The sequence below is a fragment of the Xiphias gladius genome, chromosome 1, assembly GCF_016859285.1.
Source record: "Xiphias gladius isolate SHS-SW01 ecotype Sanya breed wild chromosome 1, ASM1685928v1, whole genome shotgun sequence".
In the NCBI taxonomy this organism is placed as follows: Eukaryota; Metazoa; Chordata; class Actinopteri; order Istiophoriformes; family Xiphiidae; genus Xiphias; species Xiphias gladius.
Window position 1 is genome coordinate 89,519 of NC_053400.1, and position 26,929 is coordinate 116,447.

Genomic DNA, 26,929 nt, shown 5'->3' on the forward strand with positions numbered 1-26,929 from the left:
CAAAGAAAAACTGCCTATAACAGGTAGAAACCTTAAACAGAACGTGGCTCATGGTGGGCGGCCATCTGCCTCGTCCTGTTGGGTTGAGAGAGAAAAAGAGAGAGAGAGCAGGAGGAAAGAGAACATAGCACAATGCAGATTATACATAAAGATCTATAATAATAAAAACTAATAATTATAATAATACTGTAATAATAGGGCCAATAATAAGACTAAAAATAATAATAATGAGACTAAATATGTGAACGATAATAATTGTAACAGTGGGTGTTGAGTAGGATCACGGGGGCAGTAGGTGGTTTTGCAGTCACAGATCCAGACTCTGGAGCTCCGGAGGCAGAAAGACCTGCAGAAAGCGACAGGAGGAGAGAGATGAGAAAGCACAAAACTACGGGAGAGAGAAGAAGCCAAGTTAATAACAAGCATTGATGGGATATGAATGCATACAAGATGGACAGGAAAAGGAGAGAGGAGCTTGATGCATCATAGGAAGTCCCCCGGCAGACTAGGCTTATAGCAGCATAACTAGGGGGTAGTTTAAGACAAGCCTGAGCCAGCCCTAGCTATAAGCTCTATCGAAAAGGAAGGTTTTTAGCCTACTCTTAAACGTGGAGAGGGTGTCTACCTCCGGACCCAAACTGGAAGATGGTTCCACAGTAGAGGAGCCTGATAACTGAAGGCTCTGCCTCCCACTCTACTTTTTGAGACCCTAAGAACCACATTCTGGGAATGCATTGTTCTACTGGGTTAATAGGGTACTATTAGCCCTTAAAGATATGATGGTGCCTGACTATTAGGGGTTTTGTAGGTGAGGAGGAGGATTTTAAATTCTATTCTGGATTTTACAGGGAGCCAAGGATGGTAACAAAAGAGAAATACGATCTCTTTTACTAGTTCCTGTCAGTACTCTCGCTTCAGCATTCTGGATCAGCCGGAGTGTCTTTAGAGACTTATTGATTTTTCACACTGTTTTTTGTTTCTGCACAACAGCACCTAGGGACAATTCTAGAGTTTTTTGGACAAACGTTAGCTACTTTCTGTAGAAGACTGTCAACAGTATTGCCCCATGAGCACGAGGTGGGACTTTCCCTTCTCAGGCACACCTCTCTATGCATCTCATTCATTTGACTGCACAGACATGAGCTGAGACAGGCATGAATGGGCTTCTAACTTTCGCTCAGAATGATCATTTTAAAGGTAAACATAGCCGAAATCACAGCACAGCCGTTATCTTTAGCTTATCTGTATGGTGATTTTGTCAGACGATGTCATGGTTATAAAATGAGGATTTTAGCAGTGCAGAGCAGCAGCTTGGAAATGGCTTGGAAGTGACTGCTGGTTAACATACGGTCTTGGGCCACGAATCAGTCACTTTTTAAAAAGGGTGGTACAGCCATATACTAGGTTTTGACCTAGTCTTGGTTAAAGATGACTTACAAGATGATTCATTGTATGTGTGCGCTCTATACTGTAAGCTCTATAGTGCATGCTGCACTGTGCCCTCGTGGTTGAGTTCCGCCTTTTCCCCCTTGTTTAACGTTACTACAACTTTAAAACTACATTTTGGCATTTGTGAATCGATTCAGAATTAAAGAAGAAAAGAATCATGATTCTTAAGTTAATTTACTTTTTTTTTTTCATCCACCCCTACTGTATGTAGACAACACATAACCAAATTGATACCAATATATGGGTGTATTATTAATGAAGACTCCTTACGTGACTTGAAATGAAACAACTTTATGAATGGTTAACCAACACTGCTCACGCAATGTATTAAATATTAATGATTATAAAGTGGAAACATTTGCAATTGATATACAGTAGACTGAAGAGTAGCTATGCCAATGAACTCTGTTTTTGTTGGATTTTCTTTTTCTAGTAAAATTGGGGAGGAGCAGTCAGCAGAAGATGCTGAGGATGGCCCACCAGAACTGCTGGTAAGTACATCCTAAAATCAAGATTACTGTGGGATTTTATTTGAGCTCCCCTTTAGATCTTTCAGTCATATTCTGTCCTTCTGCTCTCTCTCTCTCTCTCTCTCTCTCTCTCTCTCTGTCTCTCTCTCTCTCTGTCTCAACCTAATCTCTGTTGAAGCAGACGGCCACCCACCATGAGCCTGGTTCTGTCCAAGGTTTCTACCTGTTAAAGGAATTTTTTACTTGCCACTTTCACCTAGTGCTTGCTCTTTGGGGAATGTTGGGTCTCTGTAAATAATATAAAGAGTACAGTCTAGACCTGCTCTATATGAAAAGTACCCTGAGATAACTTCTTTTATGATTTGGTACTATATAAATAAAACTGAAATGAATTGAACTGAATCATCCTGAGGTCCTTGTTATGTCATTAGCCAAAAAAACGTACATTTTAACACAAAAAGCAGTGCATGTAATGTGAATGCAGAGTGTTGATCAGGCTTGTCCGGTTGCACCTGTTAATGGTGTTAATCTTGATGTTGTTGTTAATACATCACATCACTGACCACATTGGTCAATGACATTGAAACTGCATGAAAGTAGAACAAGGTGAAACAGCTTCTCAAATGTTAGTAATCAATTTCAAAGCACTGACCTTTAATGTCTATGATTACAAACTCCAGCTTGCCTGTTTACATCTGAATGTTTTTAAAGTGGCTGTAATTTCCATCTTTTTTCCATCAGTTCATCCATGGTGGCCACACAGCAAAGATTTCTGATTTCTCCTGGAATCCCAATGAACCCTGGATCATCTGCTCAGTGTCTGAGGACAACATCATGCAAGTCTGGCAGATGGTGAATAGAGCTGCTATCCATCAGCAACACACAGTTTTTCCTTTTGGGATTGTCTGATTATAGCCTCATAGCCTCAGTTACTCCTCATGTATTGCATTTTTTGTCCAGTATCAAACCCAGTAGAACATCTTTCAGTTCAAAGACTGTTGATCGTGATTTTCTTAGGGTTAGAAGAGATTCCATTCCCCATGATTCTTCGGACAGATGAAACCAAGATTAACTTGTACCAGAATGATGGGAAGAGACGCGTATAGAGAGGGAAAGGAACGGCTAATGATCTAAAGCATACCACATCATCTGTCAAACATGGTGGAGGCAGTGTTATGACTTGGGCATGTATCTGCCAGTGGAACTGGGTTACCGGTGTTTGTTGATGATGTGACTGCTGAAGGAAGTAGCAGGATTAATTCTGATGTGCATAGGGCTAAACTATCTGCTCAGATTCAGCCAAATGCTGCAAAACTAACAGGACAGTGCTTAACAGTACAGATGGATGATGACCCAAAACATATTATGAAAGCAGCCCAAGAGCTTCTCAAAGCAAAGAAATGGAATATTCTTCAATGGCCAAGTCAGTCACCTGAAGTTAACCCAACTCTCCAGGTTAGCTACTGAGCTAATATTAGCTTCACAGACTGAGAAGATGCGCTACTTGCTCCACATCCTGCAGGTTCTGGTTCAGAACAATTACATTAATATGATTAAAGTAAACTAATCACTCTTTTGGTCTTGCAAAATGACACAGTCCAGTGTCTTATCAAAACAGTCATGAGTGGTCAAGAGTTTCATTTTGGAGTTTGGCATAATTACTTATGGCATTGACGACAGATAACGACACTTTTTTTTTTTTTTTCTTGATTGAAATCCAGGACAAGAGTAACATATCAGACTTCATGTAGCGTATCGCACATTCACCCACTGGGCAGGAATACACTCACTGAGAACTGTATTTGGAACTATACAATTATTGGGTAGGGTGTCCGTTTGCTCTCAAAACAGCTTCATTTTCTGTGGCATGGATAAGTGTAGCCAAGAGCTCACATGGCAAATTCAGACTTAAACTTCCATAGCACTTATGCCATTATTCCAGTAAAAGTCATTTTATACTCACCAATCTGCAAGTCTGAATTTCCCTGATTTTCTGAAATAATATTTATAAGATGGCAATGATGTTTCCTTGCTCTAATTAATTCCCATCCTTCTTTGACGTACTTCTGATCGAAGTTAAGATACCGGCAACAAAACCGTAAGACTTCCTGATGTTTTCTTTTTTTCACATTAAAAGCTTACCTATAACAGGAAGGCTGCAAGACATAATGTGAAAATTCTGAAGGAAGTGTTGAGTTTCATTCATGGTATCTTTTTTAGAGAAAATTGCAAAGTGGAATGCCTAATATGATTCTTGCTGTATTGCTGAATTAGTGTTGTGGAACTGCCTGCTGGTTTTTTTCCCCCAACCACTTAATTATAGTTTGAGACACCTGTGAGCCAGCACAAAAGTAAGTATGTAAATCAATATTGCATATTTAATTCTCCTCCTTCCTGTTGTCCTTCCAGGCGGAAAACATCTACAATGATGAGGAGCCAGATAACACCCCTACATCAGAGCTGGAGGCTCAGGGATCTTAACCCAGCTCTTTACAAATCTCTCTCCAGGCACGACCCCATCTCCACTCCCTGAGCTCCAAGCCCAGCCCAGCCCATTGCTTCCATATCTATCTTAATTCTAGTGCAAAATGAATAATCTGCTCTCCACATGAATGAACAATGTGGAGAGTTAGAGACAGCATGGACTCCAATCTTGCTAACAGACAGTTGGATTCAGTCTCATCTTGCTTAGACTTCACCGTGGCCCAGGTACCCAAAAGTGCATAAGCACTTGGAATAGGATAAGATTTGAAACGTTCTGCCTGCTCAGGTTGTAGTATCTCCAGTGTTTGGGGAATTGGGAGTTTGTGGTGGGGGGCTTTGAGGAGTCTAAGAGCAGAACACCTTTACGTGCACAAAGTCACTGTAAGTTACTAAGATCAGTTAATAGGTTCATTACAAAGGGCTAATGCGAGGAAAATAAGTGTTATTTTAGATTTTGAGTTATGAGTAGCAAGGAAACCACTAAATAGGCCTTCCTGAAGATGTAAATATGTGAGGAAACCCGGAAAATAGAAGATTGCCTGAAAACTGAAATGCTTTTGGGTAACCTGATCTACATCCCTCTAAACCGTGATTGTTAAAAGCTAACCATGCTGGTCATGTCCAGAGAAACCTTCTTTCATACCGTATTTTTTCACCTGTTAAGCACTTGTGGCTGTTATTTTTGTTACATAATATCAGTTTTAGCTGACACATCACAGCTTTTCTTTGAAGAAACATTCCCTGTTGTGTTTGCCTCCTAGTCATAAGGTACATAAACTCTAAGTATTTGGCTTAAGTGGAAGGTGTGGGACTAAATTAGTGCACTTGTGGGAAACACACCTTTCCTTTCCTCTCCTCTTTGTTGTTGCATAACGCAAAACTACCATGTTTTGTTTCCTTTTTCAGAAAATTACAATAAAACTTTTGTACCTTTTCAAAAATAAGTTTTTCATTTATGTAAAATTTAAATATCTCCTAACAACCTAATCTTCCCTTAGACTGAGGACTGGCTGAACAATGTTAGTTTTCAGTTTGAGAAATGCTGCACATACAAATGACACATCCTGTCCACTTCACTCTCAGAAAATGACACAAGACCCAATAATTACTTAGGAAATAAATCCATATGAAATAGTAATGCAAATTCTACAAAATGTTTATTGAAAAGCAAGACAGGACTATATGAACATTGTACAATCAAAGAAGGGGTGTGGGCCTTTTTTTTTTTTTTTTTTTTTTTAAGTAAAAAATAAAGCTCTCTGAAGCTACGGTGACTCATGCCTCTTCTTTCACAGTTAGTCTCACCTACAGAGGTAGATTCTGACATTACCTGAGAGTCAATCTGGGACAATACTAAAGAAAGAGGAAACAGACGCTGAAAAGTCTTCCCCCAGCTTGGGTTTTGACGAGAACTGTCCTCTACCCGACAGATAAGTACAGACAAGCCACCTGACCCTGTACATGTTCACATCAATTTTGTTTTTAAATCCACACAATGTGAAGATAAATGCTTGAGGAGAACTTTAGAAAGGCCAGGAGAGGCCACATAAAATTAAGACTGCAAGGCAACACCTTGGGAGGTCATTACACCATGTATGTACATGGTTATGCAGCAGGCAGTCTATTTGTGTACATTTTGCTAAGGAAAATTATTTGTTTCTACCACCTCTTTGATTCTCATTGACGTTATAATAAACTGAGTTCAAAAAGGACTGATAGAAATGTCTCCAGAACAGGCTGGTGAGCTAGAATAATAGGTAAAACAGTGCTATGGGAACTGTCCTTCATTGGGCTTTGAGTTAACAAGCAATTCTCCTGCCTGCCACATAATATATCAAAGCAGAGGGGAATTAAATGTTGCCAAAAATTGTTGATCCTAGATCAGTCTTGTGATTTATGCCCACAAAAGACTGGGATTCTAAAAAAGGAGGCCAATGAAGCAATTATATGGGGTTAAACCACTGTGTCAACAACTGAATTTGATTTGATAATGCTTTTCTTTAAACCCCAAATCAGAATGCAGAGATGATTAGTTTTACAGGTCCAACAATCCCCCAACATGAAACAAGATCGAGAATTTGATTTGACCCTGCTAATGATAGATTCCCTACATTCACCATATCAGGACTCTACACATATTCAGCTTCCTTATTAACAATAACTGCAGCTCCTGTAATATGCATCACTGATGGAAAATATCTTTTTTATTAAACCGCATTTGAAAAGTAAATCATACTCCATTTTCTTCCAGTATAAAGTTTCAAAGACGACGAGGTCCATTATTCTGATTTGCTGTAAATGTTTCTTATTTTCCAAACATAATTTAAATAAAAGTATTTGTCAGCAATAGAGGTGTTTCAGAACCTGACTTGGGTCTTTTCTTTAAACCGCTGGGATGACCATATAGAAATCAAGGTTAATTTTTTTTTTTTTTTTTTAAAAGATTGCTGAGATGCAGATTTAAATCAAGTGACATGACACATTTAGCACAAAGACATTCACTGAGTACCATCATTTTAGTTGTCTCTCCAGGGTGTGACAAGTGAACAACAGAAAATAACAAACGTCTTGCACTGTATTATTTATTTTCTGTATCAATTTCCAATATTTTGATGATGATTGGATTTTTCCAAAACCAGATTTAACAATTTACAAAAAAAAAAAAAATGGAAAAACCGGTTGAGTCGGCGACTAGAGCTGTCACTTTTTATTCGAAATTTAAACATTTGTTAGAATGTGGGAGAAACTTAAACATTCGAACTGTAATGAACTGTTCAAATTCAAAATTTATCGTTACTAAGCGCATCACACCATCTGAACTAGTTCACCTTGTGGTCCAGCAGAGGGTGCTCTTTAAAATCACTATCAGCTTGACTTATTGCTTTCCTGTTGACCCATCAGTAGACTAAGCTAATATATAAAAATGGAGGACTGTAGTGAGCAAAGCCGTGCTGATCGGACAAAAACGACACTGAGGCATCTGAGAAGCTGAATGTGGAAGGATTTTAGGTTCTTCACTGTAGATGGTAACACCAAGAAAGACAACACTTTTTGCTGACTATAAAAAGCGCTGCCTTACTCTACATTGATAATAAATTTGAGGACTCGACTGTGTGAGTGAGCAGAGGCTCCAGAAACAAGTGTAACAATGTCATCTGTGTTAGACTGCCTACTCTTCACCACACTCGTCGTCAGGACTCTTGCCAGAAGCTTGTAAAAAGTTCCTTTACGACGGCAAGATTTATATGCAAGGATATGCGGCCCAGTTGTATGACACCACACAGGGAAATGCTATATAGACTGGGTGGGATGGGGCAATAAGGTATATGGACCCTTTTTGATTTCCTGAAAAGCTGACATCCCTAGTGGCGAGATCTGTGGTAACAGAAGGGAGTTTAATAAAAATTGAAATGACACATAGATCAACCACTGTGGGCAGGAAACACCACTTAAGTGTGAACTACAACAGACGTTTACTAGAGTTGAGTAAACCAGGAGCTGAGAGGCTTCAATAGGTTGTTTTAATAAAGACAGCCAACAATCTCATCCTAGTATTACTAGAGTATTACTTGGGTTAGTGTTAAGAAAACAAAAATCAGAGACTTTGAGAAATATAATATTTTTCCATCTTTGGTGTTCAATCCAAAAATCTAAAATGCTTCCACACATTATTCCTCAGATAGTTTGGCATCACGATTTTCTTCTCAGCACTGGTCTCTATTTTTCTCAATTTTGCAGGAGCAAAGGAAACAGTAGCCTAGTGTACTGGCAGAACATGCATGGTTTATAGTGACAGTGCATTTTAGGAATATCCTCATGGGAGTACAAAAAACAGCCTGTTGGACTTACAGACTTCAGAATTTTGATTTCAAACTGATTATTACTGATCAAAAATTACAGTTTTTCAGATTAGAAAAAAAAAGTGGCAGTCCTATTAGCTAGCTTGCTAACTGGCAATTAGCAAGGTGGCCAGCTTCATGAGTATTATGGCTGCCTAACGTTAGTATGTTCCCACTTAGTTAGCACATTATAGGTTAGCTCGACATCTACAGTAGCTTACCAGTGGTCCCACGAGTAGTTACCACATTCCCAAGCTTCAAACCAGCATCACCTATTTTATGAGGATGTGCAGATAAATATTGCTGACACTTTTGGCGCCAAAATAAAAAGTTTAACTTATCCACTAAAATATATTATGATCAAAGAAATTGAATACACTGTGGCAAATACAGATGTCAAATAAGCTTAACTCTGACTTGCACTTGCTCTACACTATGTCCCACTTCCTCTTCCAGCCTTTCAGATCACATTCTGATTGTGAGGCTTCATTAATACAAATTAACTTATGAGAAAATGTATGTGATAGACCCACTTTTGAATGAATCTACAATTTCCAATGAAATGTGACATTACAGGGAGGGACCATGTGTAGAGAGAAATAAAAGGCTAATTTGACTTTGAACTGCTTCAATTAGACTGCATGGAAATGTCCTCTGAAAATACAGTTATGGTAGAAAACGGAGTAAGAAGTGCTTGCCACAGGGCCAATTATTACAAACAATGTAAATGTGGGCAAACTTGTAGAATAGAATTTTTGATACAGTAATTTTATTCTTCTTATACTATCACACAAAAGAGGAATCAGTTTCTGTGTAGAAACCTGGAGAGGCAAGTCTAGACTTAAAAAGGAAAAAAAATCTCTATCTCCATTGAAGATGGTTTGTCTGGCTAGTTCTGGAACTAGGCTGGAGGCTTGTGGAGCCCTCCTATCACACCCTTCTCACCTACACACATGCCATGTAGGTTCGCTCAGTCCTGCTGTGTGGTTGGTGTTTCTGCAGGCTGGCTGGTTGTCGTTGTCGTAGCAATAGCGGTTTTGTCAGTATCAGCCAGTGAGGAGTCCAGCTCAGGTGGTCTGGGAGCTTGGTGGATGCCCTCTGTCTCCTGCCCGTCACCCTGTGCCTCCCCCTCCTTTCCCTCTTCCTGCTCCTGCTCCTGCTCTGAAGGCCCCTGTCGCTGGGCTTCAAGAGGTGCTGTGGTCCCTTCGTCTCTTTGCTCCTGTAGGAGGCTGAGCCGGTTGTTGAGGTCATTTCTCTCCTTCTGCAGGGCTCTGCACAGCCTCTCCAGCAGCTCCAGCTTCCCCTGCAAGGCCTTGAAGTGGCCATCACGCAGAGTTTTCTACAACACAACACAATGTGTCATGAGCCCCTTTTTTTCATGGGGCGGTGCAAACTGACTTGAAGACACATCCGCTTAAGTAGAAAATGTTTGAACTTGAGTGAAAAACAACTGAAAGTTTCCGCTGAGTTCTAAAAATCAAACACACAGACAGAAACACTCCGACAAACATAGCCGGTGCGTCCATTTCTAGCTAGCCTACAGCTGATATATAGATATCAGCCAATGTACCTAATGTATAGACATTAGGTACACTTTAAAAATCTACACTGGTGCCAACAGCTCTACTAGCAGCAGTGTTTGAGCTAAATGCTAACATTAGCATGCTAACATGCTGATGTTTAAAGAGTAACTTAACACTAGGCTGAAAAGCAATGTTTCACTACCATCTCCGTCTCTTGCACCTGTAAGCACACTCAGCAGCTATGTCACAGTGTACTGACACAACCCAGAATACAATTCTGCATCACTGTCAAACCACTTGAGGTCAGCAAAAACAAGATTTTCATTGAGTGTTAATTTACTCTTTAACAAGTAATGTTTACCATATTCACCATCGCAGTTTAGCATGCTAATATTTACTAATTGGTAGTGACTAAAAAGTGTCAGTAGAAGAAAATAGTTTTCAAGGTATTTGGTCATAAACCAAAGTACTGGAAAAACTTTGACCTTATGATAATATCAGATGAAAAGTCAGAGGAAGGAGGCAGGCTAGCTGTTTCCTCCTCCTTCGAGTCTGTATGCTAAGCTAGGCTAATCATGTCTTAACTTCAGATCAGTATTTAACACATAGAGATGAGTTTGATAAAGCTTCATTTCAGTCTCAGAAAAAAGCAAATAAGCATATTTTCCAAAATGATAAACTATTCTGTTAATCTTATTTTTTCTTATTACTACCACAGCAAACCAAAAGCAGACAGAGGAGCGTGGATCATAAAAGTCACCTCCTCGGCCATCTGCAGCAGGGCCTGGTTGTTACTCTCCCATTTGGTCTTCCATTGTGTAGTTTCCTTTTCCAGCTTCTTGATCTTCTTAGTCATCTGGAGGTAAATACAGACAGTTACTAGATAGACACAAACAGATGAAAGAAGACAACAGCAAGTCTGTCAGTCAATGACAGGTGATTGTTTTTTACCTTTTCCATCTCTTGTCTGAAAGTGGTGAAGACCTCATTGCTTTTAGCCAGAGTGCTCTGAAACTCCTCAAACTTGTCCATGTATAGGGAGAGCTAAGAGAGATGCGATGAGAGCAGCAAGAAGTTGGTTTTAAAACTTTCGGCCAAACTGATGTGCAAAAAAGGTAAATACAAGGCTTCTGTATTCTCAGGAAGAACTATAGTGTCAATGTCTGCAGTTATCAAGAACGTGTTTTTGATCCACCAAGGAACTGTGTGTGTGTGTGTGTGTGTGTGTGTGTGTGCGCGTGTGTGTGCGCTTACCTGTTGTTTGAGCTGTGTTTCTTGCTCCTTCATCAGCTCACACTTGCGTCTGGACTCGGTGGCATCCTTCAGCAACTGAAGCATCACAGCACCATCAGTTCTACTGTTCTCACAGGTTGCACACACTTTCAGTACCAACATGATCCTGAATACTGTTTAATGCTTAAGATTTTAATTCTGCTCAACTACTTGCTAGTTACTACTGGTATTTGATGGTACAGTGAAAACTAGAACAGACCCTCAGATAAAGAACAGACATAGGAGATGTACTCACAAAGTCCCTTTCTCTCTGCTGCTTCTCCTCGACTTCTTTCATCATCTCTGTGATTCTCTGCAGCTTGGCGTCCATCAGCTGCTGCTGCAGCTCCTTGTGCTTAAACACCTTGTCTATGTGCTGCAAGAGGGACACATATCACATTTCCATTACGCTGAACAACATGTGATATGCCATGGGGCTCACACATGAACAAACTGCGCTTTTTTATACAAACCCCTTTCTGTACATACATTCAAAGACACACATTCACACACTAATGATACATGAGGGGCAATTTAAGTTCCAGTATCTTGACCAAGGATACTTCGAAAACCTTCCGGTTACTGAATGACCCGCTCTACCTCCTGAGCTACAGTCTAAGCAGCATTATAACCTCCCTGAATTTGCTGGGAACTATTTGGTTATGTTTTTTTTCCGTAGCAGCAGTGACACACTACCCAAGTTTTGGTATCAATACCAAAATTGCACCTTTGTTGATACCTTACACTGAGCATGTTTTTATAGTGAACAACACATTTGTACTTGCCAGGACACGCTATGGTTAAATCAACAATGAAAGGAAAGTTCTTTTGTGCAGTCTTACCTCCTCTCTGAGCTCATACTGCTCAATGAGCTTTTTGAGTTTCTCGGCCAGCTCCATGTTCTCCTGTCTCAGCTTGGTATTGTGGGAGCTGTGCTGCTCCATCTGCACCTCAATATCGCTCAAGGTCATCTGGAAGTGCAGCATGGCCTCCTTCCTCTGCTCCTCGTACTCCCTGGACCGCTGGGCATTCTCCTCCTATCAGGCCGGATGTGGTAATGACAGGAGGTCAACAAGGAGTTTTAGAGAGGAGGGAAGAAGAGGAGAGTGAAACAAAATGGTCAACTTTCAAATGGTTTGTCACTATCCGAAGCTGGAGGCAAATTTGTCGAAGAAGGACAAAATTAAAGTTGACAGTGACAAGAATCAAAGGAGTATTGTTACGTGCCAGGCAGGGGCAAAGTAGTTGCGGTGTGTGTGTGTGTGTGTGTGTGTGTGCGTTTCTTCCCTCCTGCTCCTCTCTCTCTCCTCCTCTGTTTTCTCTCCAGGTGCTAACAACCTGATCGGTTTCTACCTATGCTGTCCAGTGGTGCCTGCTCATTGGTTTGGTCAAGTAAAGAAGCTCACCCGAGTAGTCCACACACTTATATCTGCTCTTAACCTGCCTGAGCTGTTGCTGTACTGTATGAGAGATCTTGTTAAGAATAATTGAGAAAGGTGTGTGGTGTGAGGAGGAGGTTGTTAGGTAATTTTTTTAATAATTAAGTTAGGTCTTTTGTTTTCTATTTTTGTTTTCAGAGGTAGAGATTAGTTAGGTCTGTTTTTGCTTAATTAATTTCATTTTGTTTGGCAAAACCACCTTGTCCTGTCCTCCCCCACATTTTGAGAACCATTGTAAGATCTGTATTTGAGATGAGGTAAAAATAAATTCCTTCAATTTTAACTTCTACTCTGACTTCTTCAAAGTATTTGGTTGTCGTGTTATTGTCTCCATTTTCTCCTAGTTTCACCAAGGGGACATAACAAACATCCATGTTATTGAAACAAACACCACATTACTCAAGTGGTTCATCTATCATGTTGGTAGTAAACTACTATTTGGATGCACACAGAATAAAGATGTGTTCACCTTCCAAATACTTTAAACTGTATTAGTCTGAAAAGACTTAACTCTTTATAATAGTGGTATGAGAATATGCCTGCTGGTTATTGTCAAGACAAGACAAAAGCTGAAAATGACATTAAGTGCAGTTGCTGTAGGCTGAGGTGTACCTTCAGCGTCTTGTTGTGCCTCTGCAGCTCCCTACAGAGGCTCTCCAGCTTGCTGCGGGCCAAGATGGCCTTGCTGTGCTCCCCCTGCAGGTGGATCTTCTCTTTCACAATCTGAGACTGCTTCTTCTGCAGGGCTTTCAGTCGCTTCTGCATGCAGCGGCTCTCCTCCAACTGAACACACACAGTTAACATACAAAAGATCACGTTATGATTAAACATGGTGGATTTTTTACCTTTCTCTGATAAATAAAGGCACACATATTATTTGCACTTGAAAACAGGAACCATTTAAAGCCTGAAATCAGGTGGGAGGAAAGAGAACATAGCACAATGCAGGTTACACATAAAGATGTAATAGTAATAATAATAATGAAACCAATAATAAAACTAATAATTATAATAATAGAGTGAATAATAATATTAATAAAACTAAATGTAATAACAGTATAATCATAATAATTGAAGCAGTGGGTGTTGAGTAGTATCATGGGGGCAGTAGATGGTTTACAGTCACAGATCCAGACTCTTCAGCACCAGAAGCAGAAATACCTGCAGAAAGCCACAGAAAGAGAGAGAAGAGAGACGAGAAAGCACAAAACTACGGGAGAGAAAAGAACTAAAGTTAGTAATGAGCATTGATGGGATACGAATGCGTACAGATGGAGAAGAGGAGGAGGAGAGAGGAGCTTGGTGCATCATGGGAAGTCCCCCGGCAGTCTAGGCCTATAGCAGCATAACTAAGGGATGGTTCAAGACACGCCTCAGCCAGCCCTAACTGTAAGCTTTATCATAAAGGAAGGTTTTTAGCCTACTCTTAGAGGAGAGGATGTCTGCCTCTCTGCCCACAACTGGAAGATGGTTCTACAGTAGAGGAGCCTGATAACTCTCTGCCTTCCCATTCTTTTGGAGACTCTAGGAACCACAAGTAAGCCTGTGTTAGTACCCTATTATAGTTAGTTAGGGCTGGCTCAGGCTTGGTTTAAACCATCCCCTAGTTATGCTGCTATAGGCCTAGACTGCCGGGGGACTTCCCATGATGCACCAAGCTCCTCCATCCTTCTCTTGCTCTCCATCCATACACATTCATATCCCATCCATGCTTATTAGCTTGGCTCTCTCTCCTCCTATCACCTTCTGCAGGTATTACTGCCTCCGGAGCTGCAGAGTCTGGATCTGTAACTGCAACCATGATACTGCTCTACACACACTTCTTCAATTATTATTACCATCATTATTATTATATTTAGTCCGATTATTATAATTAGTTTTATTCTAAGCCTTATAATTCTAATTATTACTTTGATTATTAGTCTCATTATTATTTTGCACATTTATGTGTAACCTGTATTGTGCTATTCTTTTGCTGGCATATGATGTCGATACAGAGTATTTTTCATACAAATTTCTTTTTGTGTGTAAAAACATCTTTTTCTGCTCAAGTTTGGTTCAGCCGAATTCTTTGATCCCCCCCTAACATAAGCAAGTGACAACAAAGACTCAAAGTTTATGGATTACTGAGTTTAGATTGATGGGCAAAAATGGCAATTTATTCATTTACAGTTAAATCTACAACACAATCCATTCTGCAAAAAGTGAAGGGGTCTGAATACTTTCTGAAATCACTGTGGACCTTTTTTCTGTTTTTGTTTTGTTTTGCTGTTGGAAATAAGTCTTGCCATGTTTCTACATTTCTTGACTAATGTAATGTTGCAGCTCAGTTTTTATTATATGGGTTACATTGTTATATCTGTTTAATGGTTATATCGTACTGCCATGAACTATTGTACAACAAAAACATACTGTTTGTCCAAATGAACGAGGAAACAGCCTTCGGTAAGTACAACGCCAGACCGACTGAAATACCAAACAAATCTAAGATGTGGGCAGCAGTTCAGAGTAGGGCTGGGCGATATAAACCAAAAGTCATCTCGGTATTTTGAGACTGATTGGCGATAAACAACATATATATATCTCAGGATTTTCTACCAAGTGGGCTAAATGTTCAAGTTAAAGTCAAAGCCACATGTGAGACAGACTGTGATCAAAGTAAAATGCAAAGACAGGGTTTCCTTCCCTGTCGAAAAAACACAGCTGTAAAACATGTAAATGAAAAATTATATAAAATAAATAGCCTATATTAAATAAAAAATAGGCCTATCCAGTGTTTCCCACAGGTTGAGAATTTACTTGTGCTAGTGGTTGGCATGACATGTGACGAATGTGTATGCAGAGACTCATGCAGTTTAGAAGGGGAGTGTAACCCAGGTTATTTTCTTTAGCTAAAATTTACAGATGCCCCTTAAATGGCTCACATGCAGACTATCGGTAGATGCTACAATTTACCGATGTTCCCTAAAAGCCTCACATGCAGGCTATTGGTAGACACTAGCCTAGGCAGGAAACACTGGTATCTCTGAGCATGCTCCTTCAGTTGTTTTCAACAATAACAATAACTGACAATAACTGATTAAAATACAGTATACTGGCAAACACTGGCAAAGCTTTATGGAAGAAGTGTAACGAACGCAACATCAAACTATATCAATATAAACGTCACTGTCCCATCCTATATCTCATTTGAAAATATATCAATATAGAGGGGGGTCAAAAAGTCTGAGACTACTTAAAAGCGGTCTGTACCACTGTAGCTTAAAAAGTCGATATACTGCCCATCCCTAGTTCAGATGCCTGTAACCAAGCTAGCTTTATCCAGAAGGTTAGCAGCTGATTTGTCAGTGAATGTTTGTGGCCTCAGAATACAAAGTCTAACTGCTTAAATGCAGATATACATCTTACCAGGTCTGCATATTTCTTGCACAAAGCAGCCAGTTTCTCTTCAGGAGTGGCTAGGGAGTTGAGGGCCTGCATCAACAGAACGACCTCCTTCCCTGGAACATAGACCACAACAGAGAGAGAAAACCCGAATTCATTGAAGTAGATTTCCAATGAGCAATTCTTATATCCAGAGATAAAAGTAATTGCAAGTAACACTGTCATATATTAATTACCGTTATTAAAGCTTTACTGACTATGGAGACTTAACACTCTGCTAGTTCATTTAAGCCATTCCACACATGGTGTGCGGTTGGATATTATCTAAACATATTTGCATTCTTGATGTGATACATTTTACATTTCATTCAAACTACAGTATTGTTTGAAGCAGACAAAATTTCTGGCTAACTTGGATGTTGTTGCTACACTATAATAATTGTGACATCAAAGCTCACTCAGTGGTGTAAGCAGAACTTTTGTCTTTTGTGAATGGTAAGTTTTTAGTGCTCTGTATCTGACAAAAAATAATGTCAAGCCAATATGGAGCCAAAATATTTTCAAATATGTAGCTCATCATCATAAACTGATGAGTTAACTTACAGAATGTCCTCCCCATACAAGCTCTGTAAAAAGCAATGTGACGTCAATGGAAACAAATAATAGAATTAATAACAGTGAATATAACAATTGGCGATTTAGATGTCCACAATGAGGAGCATTATCCTAAACGATATTCACCCAAGAAGAATTTTTGGTCATCTTTGGTCAAGTCACCATAATAGGTGTATTATGATGACTTGAACAGGAAAAAGAAAAGGAGGATATCAGAAAACTACCGTATTAGCGATAAGATGTTAATGTTAATATCTCTCATCTAAAATTTTACATCAAATATTTCCCTCAAAAAGGGTGTTTTGGAATGGGCCAAGGTTGTATTGAGTATTGTGACATCTGTGGTCTAAACAAAGAAACCATTATTTTTCATTTTATGTACATAAAAATATTTTTGGAATGATGTGCAAAACTTTCTGTCTAGGAAAACTAGTCAAATGCTGGTGCTTTATATAGTGATAGTAATCTTATTCATTTTGAAAACACACAGTTGTATGCAAAAGTTTGGCCACCCCTGGGCTAATTAGAGAGTAAGTCCTTAAACCCAGGCAGAGTCTACAAACCTTTTCAGATACAATGTGTGCAACATTGTGGGCTTCATCTATCTGTCTAAGTAATGGCTGTTAAGTTACACATTTATTACAGTAAATGTTATAGGACCAACCCAGGAAGATTGACATTGTGAATTTTACAGGAATATGACGTGGGCATTAATAAAGACATGAGACCGACATGTAAAATTGCCATCACATTAACGTAATGAGACGCTTGTCTCTAAGAGCTTGTAAGATACATTGTAGTGTTCGTACCAAAAGCCTTGTCCTCTCGCATCTTGGGGTCTCCTCCAGGATCCAGTTCTGCCTCCCCCAGGTCGCTGGGACTGTCCTCTCTTCCTGGAGTTTCCCCCCTCTCCTCCTCAGCGCAGCACAACCCCAAATCAAATTCTGCAACCTCCTCCTGATTACACACACACTAGGACTGTCAACAAATATTCTAAATTTGATTATATACTTAAATTGCCCAAAAAGATATTGATTGTGGAAAATAAAATTTGATTTAAAAACAAAACTAACAAACAAACAAACAAAATTAAAAAAAACACACTACCACGGCTGTCTGCTGGGGTCGCGTAGGCCAGAGCCGCTGCACTGAATGCAATGCATAACTAACTGGAGACACCCCAAGTCACTTTCACTGATTGAAAATGATATGCAAGTTAAGCTGAAACGAGCTAATTTTTCAACAACTGTGTGGTAATGATGGCAGAGACTTCATAACCCAACTTGGCTGCAGAGGGATTGATTTGACCTCCAAGCAATCTAAAAAGCCCAGTTTGGAAGTACTTGGGATATTGGTCAGTAGACAGCAAAACTGTGGAACGTGGCAATAAAGTTGTATGCAAGCTATGTAGCTACAGTTAGCCTAGCATCCCAGCACTAGAAACCTGAGGGTACATCTTGAAAATGTGCACCCAAGTAGTTATGTCTCTCAATGTATTGTTTGCCCTCTTATGGATATATTGCACAAAAATACATATTGAAATGGTTCAAACCAGTGTGTATTTTTTAGGAGGAATAATGAATGTCATTTTTGGCCAATTTTTGACAGCGCTAACACACTCATCCATTTGGATGACTACAAAGCAGCTCTTTCAAACAGGTAGCTTTCACAAAGCAGTTCCACTACAGAGGCTGGGGGTTCGATGCCTTGTTTAACTGCTGCTGGATAGAAATGTTACTTCACACTTTTACTTTTACCACCATTCATTCTCCAACAGGTCTGCGGTTTTTCTCACCTTTAAAAAACTTTTCAGACATGGAATACAGGCTTCAAACTCCGTTTAAGTGATGGTATTATGTCATTCAGGCATAGATGATTTAGATGTCAATGTTCCTCACGGCTTCATCCACACATGATATGTGTGGAATGAGCTACATGCTCACAAGAGGGAGTACAGAGAGTGTGAGTGACAAAGAGAGAAAGGCAGAAACAGGTAGCGCAAGAGAGACAGAGACAAAGGGAGAAAGAGAGAGAGGAAAAGACCAGGGGGGGCTCAGCTGCTTGTTTTATAATATCCAACAGTGCACAACCATTCAATGACAGGATGTTAAATTTGGACTCACATTTAATTCGTATTTATTTACAGGCTGTATACAAAGTGTTTTGCTGGATATTTATTTATTCCTCTACAAAAGTGACATGAATTAACACTGGAAATATATGAAGAGATCATGGTCAAATTATTACTGCAAGAGGGTTTTATAACCTCTTTTGCCCCAATTGCACCATAAGGGGGAAAATACTTTTTATAGACCGTTGTGATATGAGAAGCTCAATCTCCTCAACACCTTAAAATTGGCTCTTTGACAGTTCTCCTGGTTTATTAAACAGATTTTGTGCATAAGAAATGATGATTAAGATGTTACATTTATTACAGTGATGTTAGGAGGCGGTACAGCACGTGCATTTAATCTCTCTGTGCATGTTTCACCTTGTGCTGCTGCAGCCTTTACGTTAATCCCAGAGCATTCATTTCAGACTTGTGCTGCATTGGAAGTGATATGGAGATTCTACTATGTCCAACCTAGTAAGACTGCCATTGTTATTTATGTGTAAAAAGTAACCAGGATGCATATTCAGACACATGTTAAATTGCTGTCAGATTACCATTAACCAGGTGTATGTCCAAAAGGGGCCCATGGTACCCTAAGGCTGAGTATGTAACCTCATTACTTCTTAGGTAAAGAATAAAATTTGTTCATAGCACAGATTATCGAAAACTGACGAGTACTGAAATATCTGGTCAGATTCATAATCTTGTTAACATATTCTCTGATCAGACAGTTCCTGATTTCAATACACATTTTGCCAATTTTAGACAATTTTGTCTAAGCAAAAGTCTTTATACCTGTTTCTGTTTGGACAAAATTAAACATATCTGAGAATGTTGGCTTCTTTTTTGTTTAATGAAAAAGGGTTTTGTAAAAAATCACTTTGGTATTGGTACCAAAACTCAGTTATCGTAAAAGGTGGCCACCCCACTACTAATGGGGAAAAAAAAAAAAAAAAAAAAATTGGTAGTTTTAGATAAACATTAATTCAGTAGTGGCATGACAAATAAAAGAACATCAACAATAAATCAAACACAATAAAAAATGTTGATAGTGTTTACCTGACACGGGCTGTCCAGGTCCGTAGGAGAATCACTGCCTCCGACTATTCTTCTGGTCGCCACATCTATCTCACAAACTCCCGTGGTATCCATTAGTCCTTATCACAAGCTAGAAATTCATAGTCAACCACAATTGTTAGAAAATCTAAATGAGATTACAGCATGACCATATACTTGTATCTAATATTGATCAGTGGGAATTTAATTCGGACTGACTATAGTACTGTGATTTAAAAAAAAAAAAAGCAAGGGGCTGCATTGGCGTGAATGTGCTGGTTTAAGTACTTGTGAGGCAATGACATTCAATCCAGAAATTCTGTTTGAATAATACATCCCTACAGCTGACACCAAAACACTTCAGATGGGTCTATAACACCATGAGAAAGGATTTTACAACTCCAGAGAGTTATCACCGCAATCATTTTATCCTGTTGGGCATGGACATGTTTAGGTTTGGTTATATTCAATCCAATTTATTTGGAAATTTCTCTCTCTCTCTCTGTGGCTTTCCCAGTCTCCTGTGTTTATGTGTTCCATCTAGATATACAATGCCCAGGGGGAACAGTGAAAGAGAAAGTGCAGCCAATATGTTGCATTTACCTTGCAGACTAATGGTCAGTAATGAATGAAATAGGGCAAAAACTTAGCTTCGGGGCTTTGCATTACCTGCTGTCGTCTGTCTGGTCAGGCAACAATAATTTAAGATTAGGACTTTTTAAATCCAAACTTGGCCTTTATATGTCGATATTATGGAATAATTAATCCAATTATCAGAAAGTACATAGACTAGGGTGTTAAAGATTATCCAATATTTATCAAAAAAATCTGAGTCAGGAACACTTACACTGTGTTTATACAGGATGTGTAGTGTTTTGGCAGCACTCAGAGGCCAACACACAATCACTGTAGTTACATACAGTTAGGTAAATAAGTATTTGGACAGTGACACAATTTTCATAATTTTGCCTCTGTACACCACCACAATGGATTTGAAACAAAACCATCAAGATGTGATTAAAGTGTTGACTTTTAGCTTTAATTCAAGGGGTTTAATAAAACTATCACATTAACCATTTAAGAATTACAGCCATTTTTATACATAGTCCCTCATTCTCAGAGGCTCAAAAGTAATAGGACAGTTAACTGACAGTCAGTTTCATGGCCAAGTGTGGCCTGTTGCCTCATTATTTCATGACAAATTAACCAAATAAAAGGTCTGGAGTTGATTCTGAGTGTTGAATTTGTATTTTGTAGCTGTTCGTGGGAACTCTTAATACGCAGTCCAAAGAGGTGCATATGCAAATGAGGGAGGCCATCATTAGGCTGAAAAAACAAAACAAACCTATCAGAGAGATGGCAGAAACTTTAGGAGTGGCCAAATCAACAATTTAGTACATTCTTGTGGATGATTGCAGAATTTTTTCCTTAGTGAGGAAAAAACCCTACATAACATTTAGCCAGTCAAGAACTTTCTCAGGGAGGATGGTGTATCATTGTCAGTCTACAATCAAGACACGCCTTCATGAATGTAAATACAGAGGATTTACCACAAGGTGGCCACCACACTCAAGAACAGAAAGCCAGACTACACTTTGCCAGAAAACCCTCTCAAAAAGCCTGTCCACTTCTGGAACAAGATTGTTTGGACAGATGAAACCAAGATTAATTTATACCATAATGATGGGAAGAGAAGAGTTTGGAGAAGGAAAGGAACGGCTCATAAGCCAAATGCTGCAAAAATGAACTGATGGTGCTTCACAGTACAGATGGCTAAAGCAACCCAAGAGCTTCTCAACGCAAAGAAATGGAATATTCTTCAATGGACAACTCAGTAACCTGTACTCAACCCAACTGAGCATGCTTTTCACTTACTGAAGACAAAACTGAGGGCAGAAAGACCCACAGACAAGCAGCAACTGAAGGCGGCTGCAGTAAAGGCCTGGAAAAGCATCTCAAGGGAGGAAACTCAGCACTTGATGATGTCAATGGGTTATAGATTTCAGGCAGTCATTGAATGCAAAGGATTTTCATCTGAGTATTAAAGATAATCCTTATATTTATCATTATGTTGGTTTGTGCAATTACTTTTGAGCCACTGAAAATGAGGGACTATGTAAAAAAATGGCTGTAATTCCTAAGTGGTTAATGTAATATTTTTGTTAAATCCCTTGAATTAAAGCTGAAAGTCTACACTTCCATCACATCTTGATGGCTTTATTTCAAATCCACTGTGATGGTGTACAGAGGCAAAATTATGAAAATTGTGTCACTGTCCAAATACTTATTTACATAACTGTACGTAAAACTGAACAAAATACATTTGAAGCATAAAAGTACCCTTCCGGTTACATTAACATGCATGTAAGTGCGAGTAAAACGTGAGTCATTACATGATCTGTGTAGACAGCAGGACTGATTAAAATAAGATCATATCTGTTGCATCAGATGTGTGAGATGGACAACTGAAAAAATGTGGCTGAAAGGCTTTCTATGTAAATACACGCCATTATGTCCTATGCATCACTTCCCATGTAGTTTTTCTGATTCAGGATTTGAAATACAACTTGTTGTAACTAATTTCTTTTAGTTACACTTTTACTATTAAAAATGTAAAAACAGAATTCTAATCACAGCTGAATCAAATTGTATCAAATCAGCTTTAAATTGCTGTGTGTCATACTAATTAGATATTTATCTTTCGTTTCTGTAACGGACTGTGGACTGAATCGTCAAAGGGACTATTCAATTTTTCATCTTTTTTTTTTCTCCTTTGGCAGATATTGGCTTCCATACTTTGTCTTCCAAAGACTTGATGGCAACACCTCTGTGTTGATGTACTACTGGCTAATAGCACCAGAGCTAGAGATCAAGTAGATTCCCAATCAGGCCAGCTATGCCTTCAGTGTCAGCTGTGTCAAAAACACAACATCGGAAATTTGCTCAGCTTTTACAGTAATTTTGGCTGTTGCCATGTCTCAAAATCTGACTGAGATAAATTAGCCTAAACAAGAAGATTCATTCAACACCAGGCAGCAAAAGCCAACCACGTGTGTATAACAGTGGCAGGAGCAGCCTGAACATGCGGCCTGAAATGTCAGCACTGCACACAGCATGCCTAATCATGGGTACATTTTAGAGGAACTGAAACCAATGTAAATGGCCCTCTGAATTTAAGATAGTTATATGTTTAGGTATCCCAACCAGGCTAAATATAAATCAAATATATTCAGACGACTCTTTACCTTGTCAGTCGTCTCAGGCCTACAAACACCTTACTTCCACTTTTCTGCGGTAACTAGTTAGCTTTAGCCTCGCACCAACATTCACGTAAAAGGATTCCAACAGGTTGAAGACATTTGATACTAAATTACAGTACGTTACGACAGTGAACTGACACAGGAGACAGGTAAGTTACAGAAGTTAAAAAACAATCAAGCTTGTCTTGTAGGCTAACTGGTGTGTTCGGTATAGGTTAAGCTAGCCAAAAGGAACAATGGTTAATTTTTCAAGTACTAATGTCAATTTACCATAGCCTTGTCAAAAGCTAACATAACTGTTATAGCAGTGTTTCTGTTGAGAATAGTAGTATGTTGTTGCAGTGAACGCTGTAAGTATTATGGACGGTTTGAAGTTGAAAAGTCAAGATCCCCAATGGGTGTTGTAGTATCAGAGCTAACTTCGCTGCAGTTGCCTGCATAACTACCAAACCGACGCGATACTGGCAAGCACGCAAGACATGTAGTTAGCTGCGTTGCTACATGTTGTTCACTCAATATGAAGACAACTTCAGGACGATCTCCTTTTGAGAAAATGACACGGCTTTTACATGACATATACCCCCTCAGAAAAATGATATCCAATGTCCCTGTAGTGTATTACTTAATGTGTGTAATGTTACTTAACGTCGAAGTTTTTCTGCTCTCTGGTAGTACTAACATTAGCTAAGGTTAACCAACTTCTAAAAGTGGAAAAAACACAGACATGTGTACAACTTGAAGTATGATACTCGCCGAATTCAAGGATGCCTTATTGTACACATAAAGGCGTCTTAATAAATGTAATATCAGCAAAGTGTTTATGCAGATTGACAAGGTAACTGTAAACCTTCGAGGTTGTAAAGGGAGTCTGGTATGACGTTCCATTTACTCAGGTTATGTTAGCTTGTTACCTAAACGCACACCAAGCTCTTGATTATTTATTCCTATGAATAAACCGCCGTAAGCATTTACAATATAAGTGTGTCTGTTCAGACTTGTGAAATGTTAACACGGACAGTGAATAGCGCAGCTGGTAAATTTCCAATAGTTAGGAGTGGAAGTTTAAAGCAAATTTCCAATGTAAGCTAACATTAGTTTGCTATTGTTAGCAGGGCTAATCCTGTGCTAATAGCTAAGCTAGCTGATTGCTAGCCCTGTTGGGTAACACTAGAAGTGAACTTTATTACGGCAAATACAAAACGTATGATAGTAAATGAAAAAGCTACATACTCAGGCTGATAGTAGTAGGTCACATACTGCGCTGAAGTTATGTAAAATCAGCATGATACAATACCAGTGAAGCAAATATGTTGCTGAAATAGCTAAAGCGTTTACCTGTGTTTTCACTGTGAATGGAAGCAGGGCACAATTATCAAGTTAGCTGGGACTGTTGGAGAACAAGTAAAACGTCCGGTTAAATCTTTTCAAAATATAACGTGTCCAGAGGTCAAAATCTACCAGTGAACCATTTTTTATTCCATTATTTATAAAACGCTTTTACAGATACTTCTGTTGTCCACTCTCCCGAAACACTGTTATTACAACATTTTTTTTAGTAATTATGTATCCATTAAGCAGGCTACAAAACAGATGATTGATGAGTGATTTTCCACTGTTACTACAGAGCAGTGGTTGAATGTAAATAAACTACTCAAGTACTGTACCTAAGTACAAATATAAGGTACTTCTACTTTACTTGAGTATTATCTTCTCATGCTACTTTATATTTTTACTCCATTATGTTTATCTGACAGATTTAGCTACTAGTTACTTTACAAACTAAGATTTTAAATAGAAAACATATGAGGGGTTCATAAACGATGATAGTTTGTATAGATTAAGCTATCTATCACTATATACAATTATAGAATAAACTATTAATTTATTTACAGTGACTCGGTTGAAAGAAAATGAATCGAGAAACTATTTTGATAATCTTAATTTTTCAAACAAAAATGCCAAACATTTCATGATTCCAGCTTCTCAAATGTGAGGATTTGCTGCTTTTTAATTATGTTAGTAGTTTTATTAATTTTTAAAAAAGAAACAACCAATAAATCAAAAAGTCAATAATCATTACTTGCAGCTCTATATAAAAAAATTAAAAATTAGGTTCACTTTAGCTATCTGCAACAGTGAAATGCTGTTAATACATTAATGAACTAGTAACAATAATCTAATTATATAATAGTATATCACTAACAGGGGCCATTTTTGAGCATTAAGTACTTTTACTTTTCATACTTTATTTACATCTGGTAATCAGATTAAATTGGATTATATTTATATACTTTTACTTAAGTAACATTTTCAGTGTAGGATTTTTACTTGTACCAGAGTACCTTTACATTGTGGTATTGGTACTTTTACTTAAGTAAAGGATTTGAATACTTCCTCCACCACTGCTCCACTGTTTTTTAAATAACAGATTCACTCTTTGCCATTGATTTTACATCAATTTTTCTATAATCATCATCATCCTTATCATCATTGATAGGTCTTAATCTTGTTTGCGTCTGTATGCGATGTTACTATCCCATTTAATTCATATAAAATTAACCATTAAGTAAATTAATGAATGAATGAATTTTACAGCAAATACACACAATTGCACAAACTGCACTATATCATCATATGCTACTGTAACCTTCCTTTGCAGACCATTAACCTGAATTTTTTTAATGCTTTTAATTTGAAGGTAACACTTTCGTAATTCCAGTAGTAATCTGACTAAATTGATGCAGCTAAAGTCAATACCAAAACCGAGAATCTCAGATCTCCTCTTTTTCCGGACATAAGAGAGGGAGGAAAACAACAGCCACTTGATACCCAGCCCCAACAACTACAGAAACTACTTAATTACAGTATCGAAGCCATCTCAACTAAATAAGATCATCTTCTTCTTGGTAGAACAACAAACTCTTATCTTGGCATCAAGTTTCCCTGTTAAAGAGAGTAAACTGTAGTAGTGGAAGTGATGTACTGTGAGGTTACCACAATTTCCCATGCTGCCTGTTCTTTTTCCTTCTTTAAAGGGTACCAAACAGAGATGGACATTTTAAATACAGTACATACAGTATAAGGAGAATTAGGAACTAATTTTAGGAAGAAAAACTAAATAACCACAATATTTTGGCATAACAGCCCAAGAAATTATTAGATAAATTACTTTTAGTGATCCCACACAGGAAATTAAAGTCTCAGAGAGTTTAGTACTTAGATCATTGCATTACCAGTTGTAGTGTGTACCAAATGCTGGATCTTGCCTTATAATGTGAAGCACAATGATTCCTCTGCAGTGGTCTCAGTGTTATGCTTGGTCACTATTTGCTAACATCGTGTACACAAAAATAAAAAGTCAAGTTCTAATGCAGCACTTTCTCATGAGGCTTCATTGTTTCTTCAAGTACCAGTAACGGAAACATCTTTTTAGAGAACTGGAGAATTAAAAATGTCCCTTAGTCTGTGGAAACTGAGCACCAGAAGCATTATATTTATTTACTAGGGCCGGAGCACTGACCAGTGCGAGGACCCTGTTGAAACTGCTATGTTTATTATTATTATTATAATTAATATTATTAGGACAAATGCATTTCATTTTTGAGGGGCTAAAGGTGCTCGAAAACTCATGAAACATTGCATGTGTCAGGTGTGGTGAAAATTTACATGTTTGAAGGTGCATATGGGTGTGGCAAAAATCACTCGATACAGCCCACTACAAAATTTCAACATGGTACATTTCACCTACATGTACGAAATTTGGTAGCCATATGTAATATCCCAAGACTTACAAAAAAGCCCCTTGGAGCCATACCCTAAACCCAGCAGGAAGTCAGCCATTTTGAGTTAACTGTGCAATTTTTGATGACATCGACTTAAACTTCGGTCAGTGCCCTTTAAAGACCTTCGTGATGTTAAATTGTGAAGCTTTTGACTTTTCGTTGAAAAGTCCGTGGTGGCATGGTGAATTTCGATGTTTTGCCATGAAACAGGAAGTTGTTTTAACTCAGATTTACATTGTCCAG

General features: G+C 38.6%; 3 protein-coding genes across 10 annotated transcripts in view; 2 read left to right on the forward strand and 1 right to left on the reverse strand.

The window, feature by feature from the left end:
• The window catches only part of LOC120788386 (histone-binding protein RBBP7), a 26,870-nt gene extending 20,031 nt beyond the window's left edge, over nucleotides 1-6,839 (forward strand). Inside the window, exons 10-13 of one of the 2 annotated variants that reach the window (XR_005707231.1) lie at nucleotides 1,883-1,940; nucleotides 2,101-2,134; nucleotides 2,661-2,771; nucleotides 4,329-4,441. Coding sequence is in view for 1 of the 2 variants with exons in the window: in XM_040124182.1 (XP_039980116.1) it covers nucleotides 1,883-1,940; nucleotides 2,661-2,771; nucleotides 4,329-4,400 (241 nt within the window). In the remaining variant the exon portion in view is untranslated. Of the gene's footprint in view, nucleotides 1-1,882; nucleotides 1,941-2,100; nucleotides 2,135-2,660; nucleotides 2,772-4,328 lie in introns of both variants that reach the window. The other variant, XM_040124182.1, reaches the window with a different exon arrangement.
• On the reverse strand, nucleotides 6,824-24,317 carry txlng (taxilin gamma). Of its 5 annotated transcripts, none has more exons than XM_040124141.1 (11): nucleotides 24,240-24,317; nucleotides 19,648-19,756; nucleotides 17,285-17,432; nucleotides 15,885-15,976; nucleotides 13,089-13,259; nucleotides 11,880-12,074; nucleotides 11,294-11,413; nucleotides 11,020-11,094; nucleotides 10,717-10,809; nucleotides 10,526-10,621; nucleotides 6,824-9,581 (listed from the first exon to the last, which is right to left on the reverse strand). In XM_040124141.1, the coding sequence occupies exons 2-11, from the start codon at nucleotides 19,738-19,740 to the stop codon at nucleotides 9,213-9,215; spliced, it is 1,452 nt and encodes a 483-aa protein (XP_039980075.1). In that variant the 5' UTR covers nucleotides 19,741-19,756; nucleotides 24,240-24,317; the 3' UTR covers nucleotides 6,824-9,212. The 5 variants fall into 5 exon arrangements, with proteins under 5 accessions (XP_039980075.1, XP_039980066.1, XP_039980093.1 ...); XM_040124132.1 differs by having other exon boundaries at nucleotides 24,135-24,246; XM_040124159.1 differs by lacking the exon at nucleotides 24,240-24,317 and adding an exon at nucleotides 23,175-23,342.
• The window catches only part of ccdc102a (coiled-coil domain containing 102A), a 74,403-nt gene continuing 70,026 nt past the window's right edge, over nucleotides 22,553-26,929 (forward strand). Inside the window, exon 1 of one of the 3 annotated variants that reach the window (XM_040124113.1) lies at nucleotides 22,553-23,053. The gene's annotated coding sequence lies outside the window, so the exon portion shown is untranslated. The remainder of the gene's footprint in view (nucleotides 23,054-26,929) is intronic. The other 2 variants (XM_040124121.1, XM_040124089.1) reach the window with 2 other exon arrangements.